The sequence below is a fragment of the Anabas testudineus genome, chromosome 19 (assembly GCF_900324465.2).
Source record: "Anabas testudineus chromosome 19, fAnaTes1.2, whole genome shotgun sequence".
NCBI lineage: Eukaryota > Metazoa > Chordata > Actinopteri > Anabantiformes > Anabantidae > Anabas > Anabas testudineus.
In genome coordinates, this window is record NC_046628.1 from 5,703,933 (window position 1) to 5,724,413 (window position 20,481).

Sequence of the window (20,481 nt, forward strand, 5' to 3'; positions counted from 1 at the left end):
CTGTGCATGACATCATTGATATTGTCAATGGTGTAAACTGAGAGAGGGCTGGGTGGGGGTGTGTGAGGGGGAGACAGAGACGAGAGGAGGACCTGGTGTCTGGTGTCGGCGTTTTTCCTCCAAAGGAAAATATATATATATATACATATATATATCGTGACAGTGAGAATCTTCCAGACTCGCAGGTCGACCCGGGAGCGCTCGGATCGGATCAGCTGGGCTGTTTATTCATTGGATTTTCGGGGAGCGGGTCTGCGAGGTTATGAGCCGTCCGGAGCCGCGTCGGTGCGTCGCTGTCCAGGGTCCTGAGTGAGACGAGAGCCGAGCGGTGTCGACCACGGAGCCGGACACGACCCAGTGAGGAGGAGGTGGGGTGGGTGTGTATTGTGGCTGGTCGAGGTGTCTGGAGGCTTGTGTGTGTGTGTGTGTGTGTGTGTGTGCGGTGCTGTCTGTGATGGGGTTTGGGTTATATGAATAGAGTCCAGATGGAGTCATGTTGGGCCGGGGGGGGGGGGGGTCCTACATGGAGGGTGCGGTTATGGGAATTTGATGATCAGTGCACTGTGTGGTTTCTTTGCGTTCACCATCTTCCCTACTGCCTCTTTTCTTGGTATCTGGGGCAACTGCATGAAGTGTCCTCTGGAAATCTCACGTCTCGCCCGTTTTTGCAGCAGTAGTGGCTCTCAGTTTTGTAACACGGCTGGGTAAGAGGCTGGGAGAGGAAAATGACTGGAGAAACCCGAGGTGAAGGGTTTGATCATGTGCAGCTGGAGCGTGCTCTGCTTTCTGTTCCCCTGTATAGTTTAAATGGAGGGGCTGTAGGCAGGTAGCGCAATGTCAAACTGGCTTGTAAAGCTTCAAAAAAACAAAAGCCCTCAGTCATTTTCCACTTTTAAGTGTCTGTTTCATGGCTGTTCACACAGATAGGGGGGGTTTGGGTGAGGAAAACATGACTCATTTGAATTTTGTCAGGGGACTCCGCTCAGAAATTGGGAGTTTATGCAAATCACTTTTACACAGGACCAGAGTCTTTTGAAGTGCTTTGGGAAGAGTGTGTGAGATGCTGATCCAGGCCCCCCCCCCCCACCCCCTGCAGCTCAGAATAAATCATGTTATACAACTACAAGCACTGCTTTTCACTCTTCATGCACTTTATAAACACTTCATTGGCCTACATTGTTGTCCTCTGAGATACCAGGATTTATTTGCATCCTCCAAAAGTATAATGACTTAACAAAACAGCCGTTGTTCCATTAGATTGTGTTTATTGAGGATGCTTTTATTTCTGCATCGGGCTCTGTCACATAAAGTCACTATGTCTGGACGTTAGCAGCATTTTCCTTCCTAGCTCCAGTGATTCAACGCAGGCTGCATAACGTCACTGTTTTGGCTCAGCAATTTGCACTTTTCAGTCTTTCTCATCTCTCTGGTCGATTTTTCCACCTTCCACTTTCATTTTCTTTCATGATACAGCAGCCACGGGGCTCATATGTTTGAGTTTATAGTGTACAGCTTTGCGCCACCGTGTCCTTTTACTCTATTGATCACTAGTAATTGATGACAGTGTGGTGAGTGTTTGTATCTGCATGTGTGTGTTTACCACTTCAGTGAGTTGAACAGCTCAGGAACCATGGAGTTGAGGGTCGGAAATAAGTACCGCCTGGGGAGGAAGATAGGGAGTGGATCTTTTGGAGACATCTACCTTGGTAAGAATTTGGAGTAATTGCTCTCACACCTACATTTTGCAGGTCAAGAGAGCCTAGCCTGGCTGTGTCAGAAGTTGCTGGTATGTGTAACTGCATCTCTCCTGCTTCCTCCATCAGGTTCTAACATTGCTACAGGAGAGGAAGTAGCCATCAAACTGGAATGTGTGAAGACCAAACATCCACAGCTCCACATTGAGAGCAAGTTCTACAAAATGATGCAGGGCGGAGGTGAGACATACAGAAGCCATTTTCAGGCCTTTGGAAACTTATACTGGGACACAGAGAGGCTGTGGAGAGTAGGTGCACTAAGGGGTGTTCAGTGCTGCCAAGCGGCTGTTACAGTTGTTGAGAGATATTAACAATGATTGCAGTTGTTCAGGAGGCATTTAGAGACCTTGAAACGCATTTAAGGATGTTTGAGGTTCACAGGGGTCATTTTTGATTGGAAGTGAAGGTACAGCTGTTGAGAGACATTTAAGTGCTGCAAACAGTGCTGGATACATTGTTGTTAAAAAACTAAACGTAGAGTAGACATCAAATAATGCATTGTTGAATATGTATATACGATACTTTCTCCACTGTGTGTTATTATACACTATTCTGCTTGCTGACTCTCCCACCAGTGGGAATCCCGTCAATTAAGTGGTGCGGCGCCGAAGGCGACTACAATGTTATGGTGATGGAGCTACTGGGACCCAGTCTGGAGGACCTGTTCAACTTCTGCTCCCGCAAGTTCAGTCTGAAAACAGTCCTGTTGCTGGCTGACCAGATGGTGAGACTGCCTGCGGCGGTCACTCACTATCAAACATAATAGTTTTAGCACACACTTCCTAGTAGTAACTAATTACTTTAAGACATCGTTGAACCACTTTATGGTCCTGGGAAAAATCATTATTGTTCACTGGTCTTCATAAATAGGCTCCTTAGGACCCCTAGGCTGAGAAACAATAGATGTAAAAGATACACATTCAATATGCTATTCCTGTCAGTCAAGAAGACTGCATTTGTTTAACCTCTCACCTTTCCTTGCCTTAAAGGCACTGAAATGATACAGATTTCAGAAGAAAGATGTGGCTAAATGGATCATTTGAAATTAGAGAATAATTCTCATCTAAACCTCTTGTCTGGCTCAGGACAAAGCTGATCCCCTCACTATCTCTGACTAGTCAGCTCCTCTATAATACTCAGTTCCTATCTATGACACAAATACTCCACAAGACTGCTTAATTCTCATTGCAGAGATAGGCCTGTGGTGTTTTTCTGAGCCTTTTTAATCCCTCATATGTCATTCTTTAGTCTACAACTGGCACATTTGTTCTTTTTGTCCCAATTTGTCTTGGCCACACTGACCTCTTTCCCTCTCCTCTCCTCTCCTCTCCTCTCCTCTCCTCTCCTCTCCTCTCCTCTCCTCTCCTCTCCTCTCCTCTTCTCTCCTCTCCTCTCCTCTCCTCTACCTTACCTTACCTCTATGTATTTGCAAACAGAATGACAAGGTTATTGATCAACACTGATGGCCGAACTATTATTTCATTAGGGAATTAGACGATAAAACTCACTTTACAACCAACTCACTCTGAATCTATTGGAATACAAAGACTCCCAGCATCATAACATTACCTGTTAAACCAGTAAAGTCAGGTCAGTTCCTTTTTTATTCAAAACCCTCACTGAATACATGACTTACAGGATCAGCTGCATGATCTATGCTACTGTCTAAATACCACCCTTTGCTAAAACGTACCACACATGATTTTAGTTTCATTCTTTAACTTGAAAGCAGCCACTTCTTATGATAAGCAGACACCTGGAGAGATGTGAAACCTGTGCAAGTTAGGCAGTCCATCTCTGTTTTTACTTAATGTCTTACGTTTTTTATAACTGTGCTGTGGAAATTCATTTGCATTGACTGTTTTTGTAACTCCTGCTTGCTGGTGCATTCAAGGACACTCTAACATTTAATATATTACACTGCAGTTGTGTGCATAAGAGCAATTATTTAAATGCAAGAAATACCAAAATATGTATGGCGTGGCTTTTCACATTGTGTAAATCTGTTCATGTCCACAGTTTCTTGGCTTTGAGTTTATTCTACAGTGGCATTAATGTGTAAATACAAGTCAGTGTTATGAACTTGAGCTGTGAGATGTTGGCGCCAGACACAGAAGGTCTAACCCTAACAACCCAAATTGACCCTTTTATGGATTGCATATTCTGTTAATGGGCTACAGCATGGAAAACCAGCAATTTATCCCTCACCTTTAAACCCATTTTAATTTTGCTCCCCATCTCTCTGACCCAGATCAGTCGGATTGAATACATACACTCTAAGAACTTCATCCACAGAGACGTAAAGCCCGATAACTTCCTGATGGGGCTCGGCAAGAAGGGAAACCTGGTCTACATCATCGACTTTGGCCTGGCAAAGAAATATCGCGACGCCCGAACGCACCAGCATATCCCCTACCGGGAGAATAAGAACCTTACAGGAACCGCCCGCTATGCCTCCATCAACACCCATCTGGGCATCGGTAAGACACAATCACACACACGCAGGGATTGTCCTAGATGACTGTGTTGGCATCACAGCAGGATGTAGGATGTTTGCAAGTTCAATAATAAAGATTGGATCCTCCGAACTAAAACCTCTTTTCCTCCTCTTCCTTCCTTCCTTTTTTAACTTTTACCCCTTTCTCTCTCTCTCCTGTTTCATCCTCTCTCCCTCAAACCCTTCTTCTCTCTCTCCTTTCTGTCTTTTCCTGCACAGAGCAGTCGAGACGAGACGACCTGGAGTCTCTGGGATATGTACTCATGTACTTTAACCTGGGCTCTCTGCCCTGGCAGGGTCTCAAAGCTGCCACCAAGAGGCAGAAGTATGAACGCATCAGCGAGAAGAAAATGTCCACCCCCATTGAGGTGCTCTGCAAGGGATACCCCTGTGAGTCAAGATTAGATGAGATGAGCTTTGGCAGAGTAACATGATACAATAGAGAAAAATAATTCATCACTTTGTAAAATCTACTTCTCTTTTGCTTCCCAGCTGAATTCTCTACTTACCTGAACTTGTGCCGCTCCCTGCGGTTTGATGACAAGCCAGACTACTCGTATCTGAGGCAGCTCTTCAGGAACCTCTTCCACAGACAGGGCTTCTCGTATGACTACGTCTTTGACTGGAACATGCTGAAGTTTGTGAGTGTCGTGCTTCTTCTAACTGATTTTAGCTTGAATATGAAATCTTTTCTGTTTCCGTCCTTTTCCTTCTGGCCTGCATACAGTATGTCAGTAAATCTATGCTGTTCCTCTGTGTTTCAGGGGGCCAGCAGGACAGCAGAGGATGGAGAGCGAGAGAGAAGGGAGGTAAAAGAAGGGGAGGAGCGAGCGGGCGGAGGCCAAAGAGGTGCTGGTGGTCGAGCTTTGCCGCCCGGCCCGAACCCCTTGGCAGCCAACAGAGTCAGGAACGAGGCAGACGCTGCTCCCTCTATCCCGGCCACACGTGGGGTGCAGCAGTCAGGTCAGGATGTTGGAGTATTGTTTTGGATGTTTGGAAGTAACTGTGAGATGCAACTAAATCGACTTTCGTTTTACATGCATGTCTTTACGTGTGTGCATCTGCAGGTAACCGCTCTCCTCAGGCGGGAAGAGCAGAACGAGCTGAGCGAGAGAGAAAGGTGGCCATGAGGCTTCATCGCGGGGCCCCCGCTAACGTCTCCTCCTCTGACCTCACTGCACGCCTCGACCAATCACGCATCACTGCATCACAGGTGGGAACACTCTGACTTCACAGGTTCATTAAGTTGTTGTTATTTTTTATTGTGTCAAACAAATGTTGGTTGAATTACTGTGAAATTTGGGTTAGGGTTACCATGCTCCTCAGGTTATAAGGTAATATATTTGGATGTAAACCATCATCAGATGAAACATTTTTATCAAAATGTGAGCAAGCAAACATGCTCAATAAATGTATTACACTTATTAACATTATCATGTTAGCATGTATATTTTAATAAGCATAATGTTAGCATGATGATGCTAGCATTTAGCTCAAAGCCCCTCTGCAGTTACTGTACAAGTTCATCATCCGACATACCTGCAGACTCTTACTGAAGCATAAATAAACTGCAGCACTCTCTTCGATGAAATTAATGCATTCTTTGTGAGAAAAATTAATCAGAAGAATTTTCATTACCTTGAACTGCTGAGATTGCTGGATTCACTGTGATGCTTTTATGTGGTGCAGTTAAGCTTGCCACTCATCTTGATAGAAATTCATAATTCATAGTGTGAAATTGGAGTTGGAATTGGATTTTGAACTGAGGAAATATTAAAAAATAATCTTCTCATTTTTACCACCAGGATATTGATATGAAGTGTTTTTGTGACTGTGCACTTTAAGTCTGATATGATATAAACACAGAATAAACTAATTTGCCTTCTTGTGTCCATAGTCTCACAGCAGCTGTTCCAACAGTTTCACGATATAATTATATTACATTTAACCTACGATCGAAATAAAACTACATTTGTATAATCTGGCTTTGCTCTGCCTCACATTCTCTAGGTCAGTGTGCCATTTGAACATCTGGCAAAGTGAGTTTCTCCTGGCTGACCTGCAGGTCAGTGGCAGGTATGGACAAACCTGACACACACACACACACACACACACACAGAAACAGGGCATGTTAAAACAGCTCTGATCTTTGTTCAAGACAGCAAATCTGTGATCTTTTCTTTTAAAGATAGACTAATTCGTTAACAACAATATAGTGTATCACAGGTCTTATCCTTTAACAAACCCCAACTTACTAACATGTTTTTTCTTTGTCTTGTCTGTTGTGGTCCAGCAGCTGCAGGGTATCCAATACCCCTTACTTTTCAAATGGATGAATGAAGACATGAATGAGTGGAGGAGGACAAGTGGAGCAGGTGGTGAAGGTGTTGCAGGCCTTTAAAAGGGGGATTGAAGGCGTCCGTGTGTCTGTCAGTATGCTGTGTGAGCATGCTCAGTGCTCAGAAGAACACTGATATGGAAGAAAACCAGTGAGACAAATGAACTTATGTGAAACGGGTTAGTACTGCTTTTCGGGCTGCAGCCGCAGGGAGAAAGGGAATGAAAAAACTCACAGGTCCCACCCTTTCTTCACTCATATTCACCTGCCCATTGACTCAGAGGATCAACTTGCAAAAAAATAAATAAAATAAAATAAAACAAATACATCAAAGTGCACAAAACGGACAAAAATTTAGTTATCGTGTGTTTTACACCTGCAATTAAATTTTGAAAGTCAACTATCAACCTGCCAATGTTTGAGTACTACATCTGCTGCTTATGGTGTTCTTGATAATAAATAAATATGTAAATTACTATGGAGACAAACACAAAACAACAATATATCCAGGTCTGTAATCGATGAGACAGAAAAAGTGCTTGAAAATGGACCAAGGAGAAGATCGGAGAGAACGCATGAATGTGAGAGAGTCTTCAGTGAATTCGTAGATGGCAGCCAGGCTGCTTTTTGTCAATAATTGTCAGTGTCTGTCTGTGTGTTATCGTCTTAAGTGTTCGTTTTGGCTTCGGCTTTGCTTCACAGAGTCTGGAGAAAGGAGGGACACATCTGCCCCAGATGTGATGACCTTTCATTTGAAAGTTTGTCTTACCTAGGTGAGATTGCAACATGCACATTGACATTGAAAAGAGGAAGATGAATGACACAGCCTTGAGTTGAGGACAGGGTGATGGGAGAATTGTGATGATTGTTGATTTGAAAAAGCCTTAGTCCAGCTTGTAACTCCAGGTATGAAAAGACTTGAGAAAGTTCTAAGATCTTGGTGGTAAACAAGTCTGCTCTTACATTTCATTTTGGTTCTTTACCTTTGCTTTTTTTGGTTTGTAATACATGTAAAATGTGTAGATACCTTTTGCCAGAATGTAACAGATTGTTTAAAGATAGAGCTGGAGAGAAGAGTACTGTTTACCTCCTGCCAGCCCTGGGACAAAAAGTAAAACAGAAATTTTTACCAGTAACCTTTAGAGTCTGCCACAAGTGTGTGTTTTGGTGTCCCCCTGGCAGGCAATGACAGAAGGCTTTGTGTTAATATTTCGGGGATTGCTTTGACCCAGGCCTGACAGATAGATGGATGTCATTGATAGGAAGGAGCTGACTGATGTCCTGTACATTTCTTTACCATGCTTCAACTTTATTACTATGATATTTGTGTATATTTTCTGAATCAATAAAAATATACACAGCTTACAAATATCTGATTGTTTTATTTCAATGAGAATATGTTAAATTTACAGTGGCAAGAAAAAGTAAGTGAAAAAGTTAAATGACGTCATGAAATCTGAAATTGCATTCATTAACTTTTTCTTGTCACTGTATTTTGGTATACTCATCTAATGTTAATTTTTACTTTAGTATTATATTTAAATATTGTATCCAACATTGTCTAACGTTTCCTTTCCACGTAGCTCTATCAACTTGATTTTCTTTTTTCCCTGCTGTGATGGTGTGTGAGGAAAATACATTCTCTGCGTGTCCAAACCTTGAACACATTCAAGTTTTTACTGAACTTTTAACTGCATCTTACAGTGTCAGTGGATTAAAAGTCTCTCGGCGGAGCTGAGATATGCACTGGTGAAGCCCATGAAACACAACTGAAGATAAAAAATTTAAAAAACTTAAGGAAACTTTGATGAATGAGATGAAAACACCTTCTACCACTGCATAATAAAGGCACCTGACTACCATGTTATTAGCAGTACCTGTGCTACGGTTCTGAAAACCATCCACAGATTGGCATTGGAAATCCTTAAAAAAGTTAGTTCTATGTGGGTATAACTATGTATATGTTCCGAACAGGAAGTTGTTATCTAATCACTTAATGAATCAAGAGTGTAGGATCTTCATTCATCCCTCTGTGCGTCCCCCACGTTTTCACTGTCAAGAATAGCCTCGCGCATGCGCGGTGCCCATCGAACAACCCCCGGGCTTCCTGGGTGACTCGGAGTCTGATTGGCTGAGCCGGCTGGCCCCTGGCGGGATGGGCGGGGCTGTTCTGCTCCGCAGTCGGTCCGACAGCGGCGGTTTGAAGTCAGACGGGAGGAGACGCAGGATCCCGGAGGAGCGAGCGTCTTCACTGCCTTAACTCCACAAACTGCGAGGGCACACGCCGCAAATGGACACACACGACTGTCAGAAGATTCACCTACAAGTTGTTTGACATGAAAGGGAAACTTTAGAGGCGAGTTTTTGGGGGTCGGCGAGTGCGGGGGCATCAACATGGATCTCCGGGGAGCAGCGGTGCGGCTCTGAGGGGGAATTAAGGCCGATTCTGGGTTATTCCTGGTCGTGCGTTTGTCCGACGAGGCTAAGGAGGATTTGAAAGTAGCACCCTGTTCACCAGGTGAGTCTAATCGCTTGCACAGTTTATAGATGCCTTTCTCTGACGCAAACACTAAATAAAGGGTTGTCCTCTTCGGTTCCAGGTTCACGATCCAAGTTCCTCTGTGACCTGTTGGTGCTAACTGTTAGCAAAGGTGAGTGATTTAAAAGCTCGCAGTGTAGGGTTCCTATCATATATATCATGTCATTCTTATTATCTTAACTTATTTAGTCAAATGTCATGAACTCACAAAAGTCACGTTAGAATAAAGAGGGAAGTGTTGCTTTCTAGAAATCCCCACTATTTAGGTTGTTGTTGTTGTTGTTGTTGTTGTTGTTGTTGCAGCTTCAGATACTGTGATAATCCAGTCTGGCTGTCACCCATATCATCACATAGGCTGCTAAGTATTATAAACTCACCCTGTCTGCCCTCCAACACCCCTCTCCATCTGTTGGTTTCCTTTATTCCTGACCCTTCTCTAATATATTATTCCTCTGTGTGAGTGTGTGTGTGTGTGTGTGTGTGAGTGTGTGTGTGTGTGACCTTTTTTGCCTTCCAGAGGAACACACAGATGTCCTTTCTGCTCCAGTACAACATCATTTCACTGTTCACACTGTGTGTGTGTGTGTGTGTGTGTGTGTGTGTGTGTGTGTGTGTGTGTGTGTGTGTCATGCCTTTATGTCTTTGTTGACATGTGGCTCTGCTGATCCCTGGCAAACCAATACAAATGACCTGCTGTCTGTCTCTCTTTCTCTTACACATTCACTTTCCACACACACACACACATAATGCCTCTCTATTTCACATAAGAAAGGAGCCTAGTTCATTTTATTGAACCACCACATTGAATCACTTGACATTAACCTAATTAGTGTTGTGTGTGTTTGGGGTGGCATTATAGCAGCCTGTCATTATTCGCTGGTCTCTACACTTCGTGCCTTTCAGTTGTCACGCTGCACCCCTGCAGGCGAGACATAGTGAAGGGGAACTCCGCAGCGACTGACCACTTTAAGAACTTTTTATTCTTTTATTTATGTTTTTCATTGATGTATTCGTTTCTGAATTTATGTGTGGGTGCATTTGCATCACAGTCACTCCTCCAGCTCTACACCATCAATGTCTCTGTCTCGCCCAAGCTCAGTTTAACAAGACAAGGCGAAAGCTCTCAGTGTCGTTGAAGCCTGAAAAAGCCTTTCAGCTAAAGGATGAACTAGAAAAATGCAGTATGCTATCAAGCTCACACGCTCCACACATTCTTGACTCATAGTGAAATGTTGACCTTGTCTCTGTCTTCCTATCTCTGATGACACATAACATTGATAACATTGATTGTGTGGTCTATATATCTGGTTGATGATTACTAGTGGAAGTAAATGTTCATACTTTATGGACTGTGTCACACAGTCACTCACACTTTGTGTCACTTCCAGATGTTGAGGCTGTGGAGGCGAGACGTACCTCTTTCAGAGAGGCTGGGGGAGGACTCTCCTCTGGTAGCTGCACCCGGCCCACCACCCACCGCAGCCCCGATGGGCCCCAATATTTCATGGCTCCCTGAAGCCCCACTGCTGAGCCCAGACCAGCCTATCTTTCTCATGACTCCTGCGGCGCAGGCTGTGTCAGGCTTCTTTGTGTGGACTGCACTCATCCTCACCTGTCACCAGGTAACAGCTTCTAAGCAGCATAAGGAAATACATGGTACACTGTAAATCCTCAGGTCTTTAGTTCTACTTCAACAGGGTGTTACAGTTGTCTTTACTGGAGACACGGGTGGTGAGTTTTGATTAAGCAGACTGGTGATTCTTAAGTATCTTCTCACATAGATAAGCTGGGATTGGAAGGCAGGTGTGTCTGTGTGGTTTAATGCACATGTGATGTGATCCTGCACAAACACAAACACACAGACAAGAACAGCGGTTGCTTGGCAACAAACCCTCTGGAGGTGTTTGTTATGTGAAACATGAATACGCACAAACACACATGCCCATTTACAAAGGTGAACTTGATCCAGGTGGACGAAAAGCACTGTATGAAATCCAGCTGAAAGAAAGAAAATCAGAAGGCCGAATGACTCTAGAGTTGAGATTCATTCAGTAGAAGCTGTTGTTTTTAAAGTTAAAAACTCTCTTCCAGCTTCAACAGCACTCAGCCTATTTTAAATACTGTAGGTCTATTGATGTAAACCTACAGAATCAACTGGGAAGGAGCTTTCCTTGCTCCATCTGATTAGACAGAGCGCTCTTTACTAGCTTGGAGCAGCTTGAGACTGAAGTGTTTTGCATTGCTAAGATCCTTGTGTTTTCCCACTTTACACACCTTCCATGTTTTGCAACTGCACTTCTAATGGAGATTTTTCGATAAATGCTGAATTTTTGTATAAATGTTTAAATAGCTATTAGCCAAGCAACACTGATTGAGTGGTTGCTTAGTAACAGTAAAAAAGGTTGCAGCAAGCTTCTCTTTTTTAAATGAAGTATATATACTTAAGCAAAAAGAGCAGTGCGATGCATCTTATATTACGCAACCTACAAAAAATGCTCTGTCTGGTCAGGATCTCATGGCCGAGTCAAATTTTAAAATGTTGTTTCCTCTGTCTGCCCCAGATCTATATGCACCTACGTTTCTACAGTGCACCAAGGGAGCAGCGCCACATTGTGAGGATCCTCTTCATCGTTCCTATATATGCATTCGACTCCTGGTTAAGTCTTCTCTTCTTCACCAACGACCAGTACTATGTGTATTTTGACACCGTCAGGGACTGCTATGAGGGTAAGGACATGATCTTGTCTTTGTCCTGTGGTGCTGGTTGGGTGACTTGCAGTGATGTTTCAGTATTGTTAACACTGCTAATTTCAGACCATGGCAGAGGCAAAACATTTATTTACTTTTCAAGTACAGTGCACACGTACAGCTCCTGCCTAAGGATTGCTTGTTGCACTGCAATTTTAGAAGCGATTTATGGGTGCATGAAAAACAACATCCAACCACTCCACATTACGTACACTTAAAATAATGCTGACATTGCCATGTAAAGAAATGGATAGAAGTTACTGATGAAATCCTTTCCACCTCATGGTGGGCAAGTTTTCCAGTTGAATTGTTGAAACACATTATGATAATTCAGATTGGAGATGTACAGAACAGTCTGACTATCCTTAACAGATTATTCCACCCACATGGTAAATATTTAAGTACCTTCTCACCCAGATTAGATTCCCGCCTTTTCTGTTGTGGACAGAAGCTGTAATTACCTGTTTGCAAAAGTGTCTTTTAGTAGATATAAAGATAAGATTGTTTAAGAAACTTTATTAAACAATATCGGCCGTACCACAATAACTTCATAGAAAATGCTGTATACTTCTTTTTTACTTAGATGCTTGATATGAGCCTATATAGAACTTTGAAGAATGCTGGGGATAGTTATAATTGATATGGTCCCTGAGTCTAGTCCGTAATTCATTCTTCATTCATTCTCAAATCATTAGGTAAATAAAATGAGACCACTCTAGAAACGAGTCGTATCTGCTGTGTATGTATATCACAGAAATAGAAATGTATTTTTGTTATGAGGAGAATTCAGCAGAATGTACGTAAACACAGATGAAGCTGGACGTTTTCTATAACTATATGGAAACTGTTTTTCCTATTTTTGTCAGGTCAGAAAAGTTGAGTACAAGGCGAGCTGTTAGTTTTCCTAATAGATAGGAGATGCAAACACAACAAATGCTGCCTGATGCAATGAAACTCTGACTATTCATAAATTGGCAGAAGCAGTTAAAGGCAGCTGACTGCCTCTGCTCCACATCTCCAGTCACTTGTGACGTTCAGGATAAAAATAGTCCTCTCACTGTGTCACTCAGCTCAGGCGTCACTTCCTGTTTCTGCTAACAGATGTCGTCACACACATTCAAATATGGACTGGAGGTGCTCTGTGTATGACTCTGCTTTTGGCAGGAAGTTCCGTCAGTGCTCAGTTTGTCATATCACTCCCTCAGACATATGGTGTCCCTTCTCCTACTCCTACTCCTACTCCTTCCTTAGCGTCATCTTTCATCCATTCCCTGCCCCCCACAAACCACCACCTATGTTTCATCCTTTTTCACTTCTTGTTCTCTCCTCCTCTGCCACTTCTCCTGTCTCTGTGCCTCCCTTCTCCTTCCCACAATGCTGCTCAGCCCTTTTCTTCAGAAAGGCTGGCCGACCTGTTGCATGGCAATTGCTCTCACAAATCTTCCCCGTCAGCCAGAAAGACTGCATCAGATAATGAGTTTCTCTCAACCAACCTCACAGCAAAGTTCCCATTCTCGCTGTGTGTGGGCTTACTGTATCACTGTGACAACGAACAGTGCTGACGGGGGAGAAGTGAAGGAGCAAAATGGGAAACAGCTGAGACGCAGGCACAGCTACGCAGAGAAGCAGTTCTCATCACTGAACTCTGTGCTGTTGTGTTTGAATCTGTGGAACTGGCATGTATGGCATGTTATTACTCAGGCATTGTTTGACAGGAGTGTGACGTCGGACATGAGACTGTAGGGAAGACAGTAATTAAGTTGTAGTATCTGTGTGTAGGTGGATGGCGTAGAGTAGAGGTAAAGTCAGAGGGAGAAATGAGGATATAATAACTCAGCTGGGGAGAGCTGATGTTACAAGAATCTTTCCAGCTGCACAGCTGAGGTCTGACACAACACTGCAACACACCAACGCTTTCACTACACACACACCACGGCACACACCCATGATTTATCTTTTCACAGCTAACTGATACACACCCGTCATGCTCGACATATTTTATCTCACATGCCCAGTTATCAAACACAGCCTCTCTGTCAGTGTGTGTGTGTGTGTGTGTGTGTGTGTGTGTGTGTGTGTGTGTGTGTGTGTGTGTGTGTGTGTGTGTGTGTGTGTGTTGAAGTTTTGGTCTCCCGTCCACGTGAGAACCACTCTCTAGACATGAAGATGATTCCGCACAGTGAGGGGAAGAGAAGATAAGAAAAGTTTTGAGGGACACACATGGATGTATTTATGGATATTACATCTGAGACGTTCCACTCTGACTCTGACTGTGAGTTTGATGCCATCAGTCATAATCTGAATCAGAGTTCAGCTTTAGGGCAGATATAAATATTGCAGGTATCTGATCCAGGTCACAGCTGCTTTAGGACGACAGCTTCCTTTCTTGCCCTAAACAATTTCAGGAATATTCTTGTCGACTCTATAACCACCAGGTTGTGCTTCCTGTTTAGAAAAACTGACACTGGCACTTTGCAGCCATCCCTTAGTACAGTTTTTGAAACTTTTGGTGTGAACTGACGTGTTATTGACCAACTGAAATAATATACATTTAGCACTCTGCATCTGTACCAGGCGCGGCGAGCAGCTATTTATTGAACTACAGTCGATACAGAACATCACATAAAAATAACACAATATGTTTTGTTGGAAATGTCAGATCAAGAGTGACAGGAAATGATGTGTTTTGTGCTTGTGTGATTGTTGAGGGTGGGGGTCTGCGGGTGACTGGATGAATCATACTGCTGAATTTAGTTTGTGGTATTGCAGTTTAAATATTTTTCTCACTGTTACTTCTCGTTGCCACTTGAAGCTCCAGTTGTGCAAAGTTTCCAAGTACATATTTAATACAAACCCCATTTCGAGATATTAGTCATTATGAGATTACAATAAATAAGAATGATGCATAACCTAATAATCAAGCAGGAAGCGCTGAAATTGAGCCTCGCTCAAAAGTTTTATATTTATAATCAAAAATATCTGTGTAGAGCTGCCAGGCTGTTTTGTGAGTGAGGCATCAACAGCATGTCTCCACAAGACGTTTTAGAGCACATGTCTATTACAGGATGAAACATTCAGCGACTTTGTAAAGAACAATATATATAATAAAAAGATCACAAAATTGGCTGTTGTAAAAAAAAAAACAACAAAAAAAACCCCATCAACAATACAGATTTAAGTTATTTAAAATAACCACATTAACACATAAATTATAACCACATACATTATCTATTTTTGATTCCTGCCACACAAGTAAAGTAATATCTTCTTAAATATCTTACTTGCTTGTCCAAGGTTAAAGCAGTTGTTAAAATAAATACAAATGAACTTGAATAATCATATTTCTCCTTGTTTCTCTCCAGCGTTTGTTATTTACAACTTCCTGAGTCTGTGCTACGAGTACCTCGGGGGAGAGAGCGCCATCATGGCTGAGATCAGAGGAAAACCCATCGAGTGAGTTCCAGTTAAACAAGATAACAATTCCTTTATTGTCTAAATTGAGAAAATTTATTCATTTATGTCTGAATTCCCCACATCAGGCAAAACATTCAGTGTTCGTTAAACGCACAGGGCTGCATTAAAACGCAGTCTCTCTGAACAAAGCCTAAAGCATTAGTCTCCTTCTTCTTGTCCCATCAGGTCCAGCTGTATGTATGGTACCTGCTGTCTCAGGGGAAAGGCCTACTCCATCAGCTTCCTGCGGTTCTGTAAACAGGCCACTCTGCAGTTCTGTGTAGTCAAACCTCTTATGGCTGTCATCACAGTGATCCTCCAGGCCTACGGGAAATACAAGGACGGAGACTTCAAGTAAGTGCTGCGAACAGGAGATGGAGAAGATCTACCAGCTGCTATTAGAGGAGCTGGAAGTGAGCGTTGAATTCTGGCTAAATAGATTTAGCAGTTTGAAAGAAGAGTTTCTGGATGACTCCTCTCCCCTCCCTTAACGTTTGGGTATAGAACTTTAATCTCAAATGGGAAATGTAGGCTTTTGTGCATGACCTACATCAGTAGATAATCATCACAGAACCAGTTTCTGATGACCCATGGTCATCTATCTCTGTCTCCACAGTGTTGCCAGTGGTTACCTGTACGTAACCATCATCTACAACATCTCCGTTAGCCTGTCTCTGTATGCCCTCTTCCTCTTTTACTTTGCCACACGGGAGCTGCTCAGTCCTTACAGCCCCATTCTTAAATTCTTCATGGTGAAGTCGGTCATCTTCCTCTCCTTCTGGCAAGGTATGAGAGCTGGTATTAAAACCGAAACACGTCTGATATTACTGTGAAGATGGTTCATTTCGTGACACCCTGTCCTATTTCTTCATTGTTGTTTTTTTTTTTTTTTTGTGATTAGGCATGTTGCTGGCCATCCTGGAGAAGTGCGGGGCCATCCCTCAGATCAACTCCTTGGAGGTGTCTGTTGGCGAGGGCACAGTCGCTGCTGGTTACCAGAACTTCATCATTTGCATCGAGATGTTTTTCGCAGCTCTGGCTCTGCGACACGCTTTCACATACAGAGTCTACATGGACAAAAGCCTTGACTCACAAGGTGAGAAAGAGCGGAGAGTATTGACAGTGACACTTATTACATGCTGTTTTCTTCTTTATTCTATTGCTGTTTGCAGATTTTCTTCTTCCTTTGCTTTCATTTTGGAATCTTAATCCATCTGCTCCTTTATTTACTGTCTCTCCCTTTCTCTTCTTTTCCTTCCCTTTATCTTTCGCCTCTAACTTTGTGCACCCTCCTCCTCCTCATCGCTCACATGTTCTTGACACCAAATGGGTCCTGTTCTCCTTTCTTACACCTCCTGCACATCTTTATCTCTGTCTTTTCTTCCCTGCTGCGCCATAAAAGGACCTGTTCCTACATACGGAGAGTTTGGTAGGTTCAATCCTGATCATGTTTACTCCACAGTCTCGATAATAAATAGTTTGTTTCTGTCTTTCTGTTGTTTGTGTGTCTTTTTGTGTGCACTCTTTCTCTCCTCCCTCCTAAATCCACCGTCTTTGCAGAATTCTTCCTGTCCCCCATTTCTCCCTCACTCATTCCCTCCTTTTGTCTCACTGTTTAACCTCCTCCTCTAAATCACTGATGCTCCATTTACCACTTCATTTACCATCTTCTCCCTCTTCCTTTAATAAATCACTTCTCTTCTCCTCTGTTTTTTCCTTGCTTCTCATCCTGCCTTCTTCACCTCCCACCCCACCTTATGTCATTCATATATTCTCTTCCTTTCACCTCTTCTCAGTGTTTTTTCTCCCACATCTTTAACCAGTCACCAACTTACATTAATGTTTTCCTATTTTCTACTTTTTCTTTTCTACTAAATCACACCTATACATTCATACGGTCTTTCAGTTGTCTTTTATCTCTTCCTTTAACCCATTACACACTCTCTCTCTCTTTTTTCCAGGTCGCTGTGCCCCTATGAAAAGCATTTCCAGCAGCCTGAAGGAGACCATGAATCCAGGTGACATGGTCCAAGATGCCATCCACAACTTTTCCCCAGCCTATCAGCAGTACACCCAGCAGTCCACTCTGGAGCAGGGGGCCCCTCCGCCTGCGTCCCGCGCCCACAGCGCTGTCGGTGCCCATGGAGACACAGAGAAGACGCTCCTGCTCAGCTCCGATGATGAATTCTAGAGCTGGAAACACCACAGGGAGACTCCCCTCTTAGCACAGCTGAATCTTATTCAGTGTGTTTCAATGGTGGATGTTACTAAATCCTCCCGTGCAGCCGGTCCTTTTTAAACTGTGAATGATTAGAGAGTTGTTTGTTGTTCCTGTTTTTGAGACTCGAGCACGAAAGCGAGGACCTTCCTGCGTAAACACGTCTGCACCCACATTTCCCAAGCATCTTAATTGGTGGGAACACTCTGAGCTGATTTGGTGTTAAATCCACTGGCCAGAAAATAAAGAGGGTTGTGTCAAGTCAAGTCAAGTCAAGTCAAGTCAAGAAGCTTTATTGTCATTCCAACCACATATAGCTGAAGCAGTACATAGTGAAATGAGACAACGTTTCTCCAGAACCATGGTGCTACATAAAACGGCAACAAGACAAACATGGGGCTGAGGACTGCTAAGTTGTCCTAGCAAAACACATAAAGTGCATCCTGTGCAACCTAGTGCAAACAGTGCAAGAACACAAGGAAAAAGTGCAGACAGACGTCAGAAGACAGTGCAAAAACAGAACACAAAACACAAAACAGCAGCAACCAGTAGCGGAAATGAATACAATTTACAATTGAAGGATGGAAACATGTCGAATCTAGCGAGTATGTGTGCTCAGTTCAGTTTGTTGTGTGTGTGTTGAGGAGCCTGATGGCTTGGGGGAAGAAACTGTTCAAAAGTCTGGTTGTGAGGGCCCGAATGCTCCGGAACCTCTTCCCTGATGGCAGAAGTGTGAAGATTGGGTGTGAGGGGTGGGTGGGGTCGTCCACAATGCAGGTAGCCTTGTGTCAGTTTTTGGAAAGTTTGTGAGTCACCCCGTGTATATTTGGAATCATACTTGACTTGAGTGAACATTTTCTGGCTTCGACGGAAGCTTAATGCCACATTTCAACTCAGTCACGTTTCTCAGAGGCACCGTGTTTGGCCTGCTGGATTTGTTTTTGTAGTTCTGGTTCTGGTGTTTAGAGATGATCGTTGACTTGTTTTTTCATGGTTGTTGCTTTGTGAAAATCCTGCAAATGTTTTTTTTTTTGTGACGAAAAATGGAAAATATATAATATAAGTTTTCTATGTTTTGATGTTTGATTTGAATGTGAGAAATCTATTGGCCTGTAAATACATTATGTTGCTTGAAGTAGAGGCTGGCAGATATAGCACCCTGATGTAGTGTGGGATTTTAAGGGACATGCTTTGCTGCAGTGTGGGCTGATAGTTAAAGGGAAACCATGATAGAAACGAGAGTTGAGACCAGTTGTATGAATCAATGCTGCTATTGATATTGGTGAAGCGGATGAGAGTGAGGGCGAGCAGATTATAGATTATACACTGCATCTGCTGCAGTGAGCAGCAAGAGTGAAGGGAAGCAGCAGCAGCAGGAGAGTAGGCCAGGATTACACTGGTGTAATTGGAGCATTATTTGAACGGCTGGGATTAAAGCTGGAGCTGGTCCACTCAGACAGTAGACCTCTGCGGGCCGCGATGTGGGTTAACGAGACTGAGGGAATATAGGTTAACACTAACTTTAGACACTTGTTCTCAGCAGAGGAGCTCTGTGATGGGAATCAAACCGTTGCTCTGTTTATGTTCCTTAGTGGTTCCCATTGTCTTTTACAGAAAACAAAACAAAAACAAGGTAGGAAAGGCTAAAAATAATAAACTTCATGTTCCATTTCTTTGACTTGAATGCTGTGCTGTCCTTCCAGCCAGTCTTTTTTTTTGTTGTTGTTGTTGTTTGATTTCATCTCACCACAGTCAGCACTGGTTATTTTTTAACTCACAACTGGAGTTCATGAGTCATGTGAGTGAATCATACCTAGTCTGCTGACATGTTTACTGTAACTGCTTTCACTTCTCTGCTGTAGCTCTCTGTGAACACCAGAGGGGCCTATGGGGAGGACACGTAGGGAGACACTTTGCAAACTTGGTGCAAATTTTACAGAAAGGAGAAAAAAAAAAAAGCTTTGCCTTAGGTTCTGTTTAATTTTCTCATCACTGTGTGTCTTTGTCATCAGAAAATAGAAGCCAGCCGCAGCCTCAGACGGTGGTAACGGTTCTTTTTATTTCTACTTCTGCCTGCAATAATAGTAGTTTTAAATAGGAGAGAAGCCACGTCTGTGCACAGTCAGCTATTTTTAGACATTTCTGAAGGCTGTCTGGGTAGTTGTGTTGGCATGCGTTCCAAACGGATTATTATTATTTTTCTACCGTGACTGAGCGTCATGCTGCAGCAGGTGAACCTGAGAACTTTAGCCTCGGTATTTATATGTTTACATGTGTTAGTTTGCTTCTTTAAATATCTAAAATGTTGTGCGTTGCTGCTCTAAAAGGAGGTTTACCTTGCAAGGCATTAATTCAATTAACAATTTAAATACAAAGTAGACAGTGTATGAATCTTACTGCCCTGTGAATGCCATAATTCACTTTTCTAAAGACACTCTCATACACTCTTGTATTCTGTATTTGGTTACATGTTCAACGTTCTTATCAGACGTATTTATTGCTGAGAAGTTACTGTACTGTCTAAAGGAGGAACACATTGATGTACGTTGAAATAGTCATATATTGTGTAAAGGTTGAGCTCAAGAGAAACAGAGAACTAGTTTTGTATTTTAACTTTATATTTCAGTGACTGACTCCATTTCTGGAGCATTATTAATGCTTTGTACATTTTAAAGCTGTTCATGATACTATTTTAAGTCAAATATATAAATATTGACAGAAATAAAACGTATTTAAGTTAACCCCCCCGTATTTAAGTGTTTTTTTTTTTATTTAATGTGCGTTATGTCTGATTCATGTTATGATTCATCTTGTGGGTGCTTTCCATTGCACCTCTTTTTTTTTTTTTTTTTTAAACACAAAATTTCGTTTTCATGATTTCGCTGTCTTGTCAAAGGAAACCTCAATATGTGGCCAGGCCTCGAACCACTGACC

The 20,481-nt window shown here is 42.7% G+C and overlaps 2 protein-coding genes across 3 annotated transcripts; both read left to right on the forward strand.

The window, feature by feature from the left end:
- Nucleotides 1-90: 90 nt before the first annotated feature.
- Nucleotides 91-7,897, forward strand: csnk1e (casein kinase 1, epsilon). 2 transcript variants are annotated; one of them, XM_026350601.1, is made up of 11 exons: nt 91-368; nt 1,609-1,706; nt 1,824-1,934; nt 2,330-2,478; nt 4,006-4,234; nt 4,471-4,641; nt 4,744-4,892; nt 5,016-5,214; nt 5,319-5,464; nt 6,262-6,327; nt 6,545-7,897. In XM_026350601.1, the coding sequence occupies exons 2-10, from the start codon at nt 1,631-1,633 to the stop codon at nt 6,292-6,294; spliced, it is 1,263 nt and encodes a 420-aa protein (XP_026206386.1). In that variant the 5' UTR covers nt 91-368; nt 1,609-1,630; the 3' UTR covers nt 6,295-6,327; nt 6,545-7,897. The 2 variants fall into 2 exon arrangements, with proteins under 2 accessions (XP_026206386.1, XP_026206387.1); XM_026350602.1 differs by having other exon boundaries at nt 6,548-7,897.
- An 892-nt stretch (nt 7,898-8,789) lies between these two features.
- On the forward strand, nt 8,790-20,284 carry tmem184ba (transmembrane protein 184ba). Its single transcript, XM_026351758.1, has 10 exons — nt 8,790-9,107; nt 9,190-9,240; nt 10,517-10,750; nt 11,690-11,855; nt 15,239-15,329; nt 15,516-15,683; nt 15,946-16,115; nt 16,231-16,425; nt 17,291-17,808; nt 18,340-20,284. Exons 3-9 carry the CDS (start codon nt 10,517-10,519, stop codon nt 17,518-17,520), a joined length of 1,254 nt encoding a protein of 417 aa, XP_026207543.1. The 5' UTR covers nt 8,790-9,107; nt 9,190-9,240; the 3' UTR covers nt 17,521-17,808; nt 18,340-20,284.
- Nucleotides 20,285-20,481: the final 197 nt, after the last annotated feature.

What these genes read in the sequence shown, in the direction of transcription:
- tmem184ba (XM_026351758.1), top strand. Translation starts at nt 10,517, where the DNA reads ATGTTGAGGCTGTGGAGGCGAGACGTACCTCTTTCAGAGAGGCTGGGG. An exon ending in TACAAGGACGGAGACTTCAA is followed by an intron (nt 15,684 to 15,945) that starts GTAAGTGCTGCG and finishes CTGTCTCCACAG; the next exon opens with TGTTGCCAGTGGTTACCTGT. An exon ending in CTTCCTCTCCTTCTGGCAAG is followed by an intron (nt 16,116 to 16,230) that starts GTATGAGAGCTG and finishes TTTTGTGATTAG; the next exon opens with GCATGTTGCTGGCCATCCTG.
- csnk1e (XM_026350601.1), top strand. Translation starts at nt 1,631, where the DNA reads ATGGAGTTGAGGGTCGGAAATAAGTACCGCCTGGGGAGGAAGATAGGG. An exon ending in CAAAATGATGCAGGGCGGAG is followed by an intron (nt 1,935 to 2,329) that starts GTGAGACATACA and finishes CTCTCCCACCAG; the next exon opens with TGGGAATCCCGTCAATTAAG. An exon ending in CAACACCCATCTGGGCATCG is followed by an intron (nt 4,235 to 4,470) that starts GTAAGACACAAT and finishes TTTCCTGCACAG; the next exon opens with AGCAGTCGAGACGAGACGAC.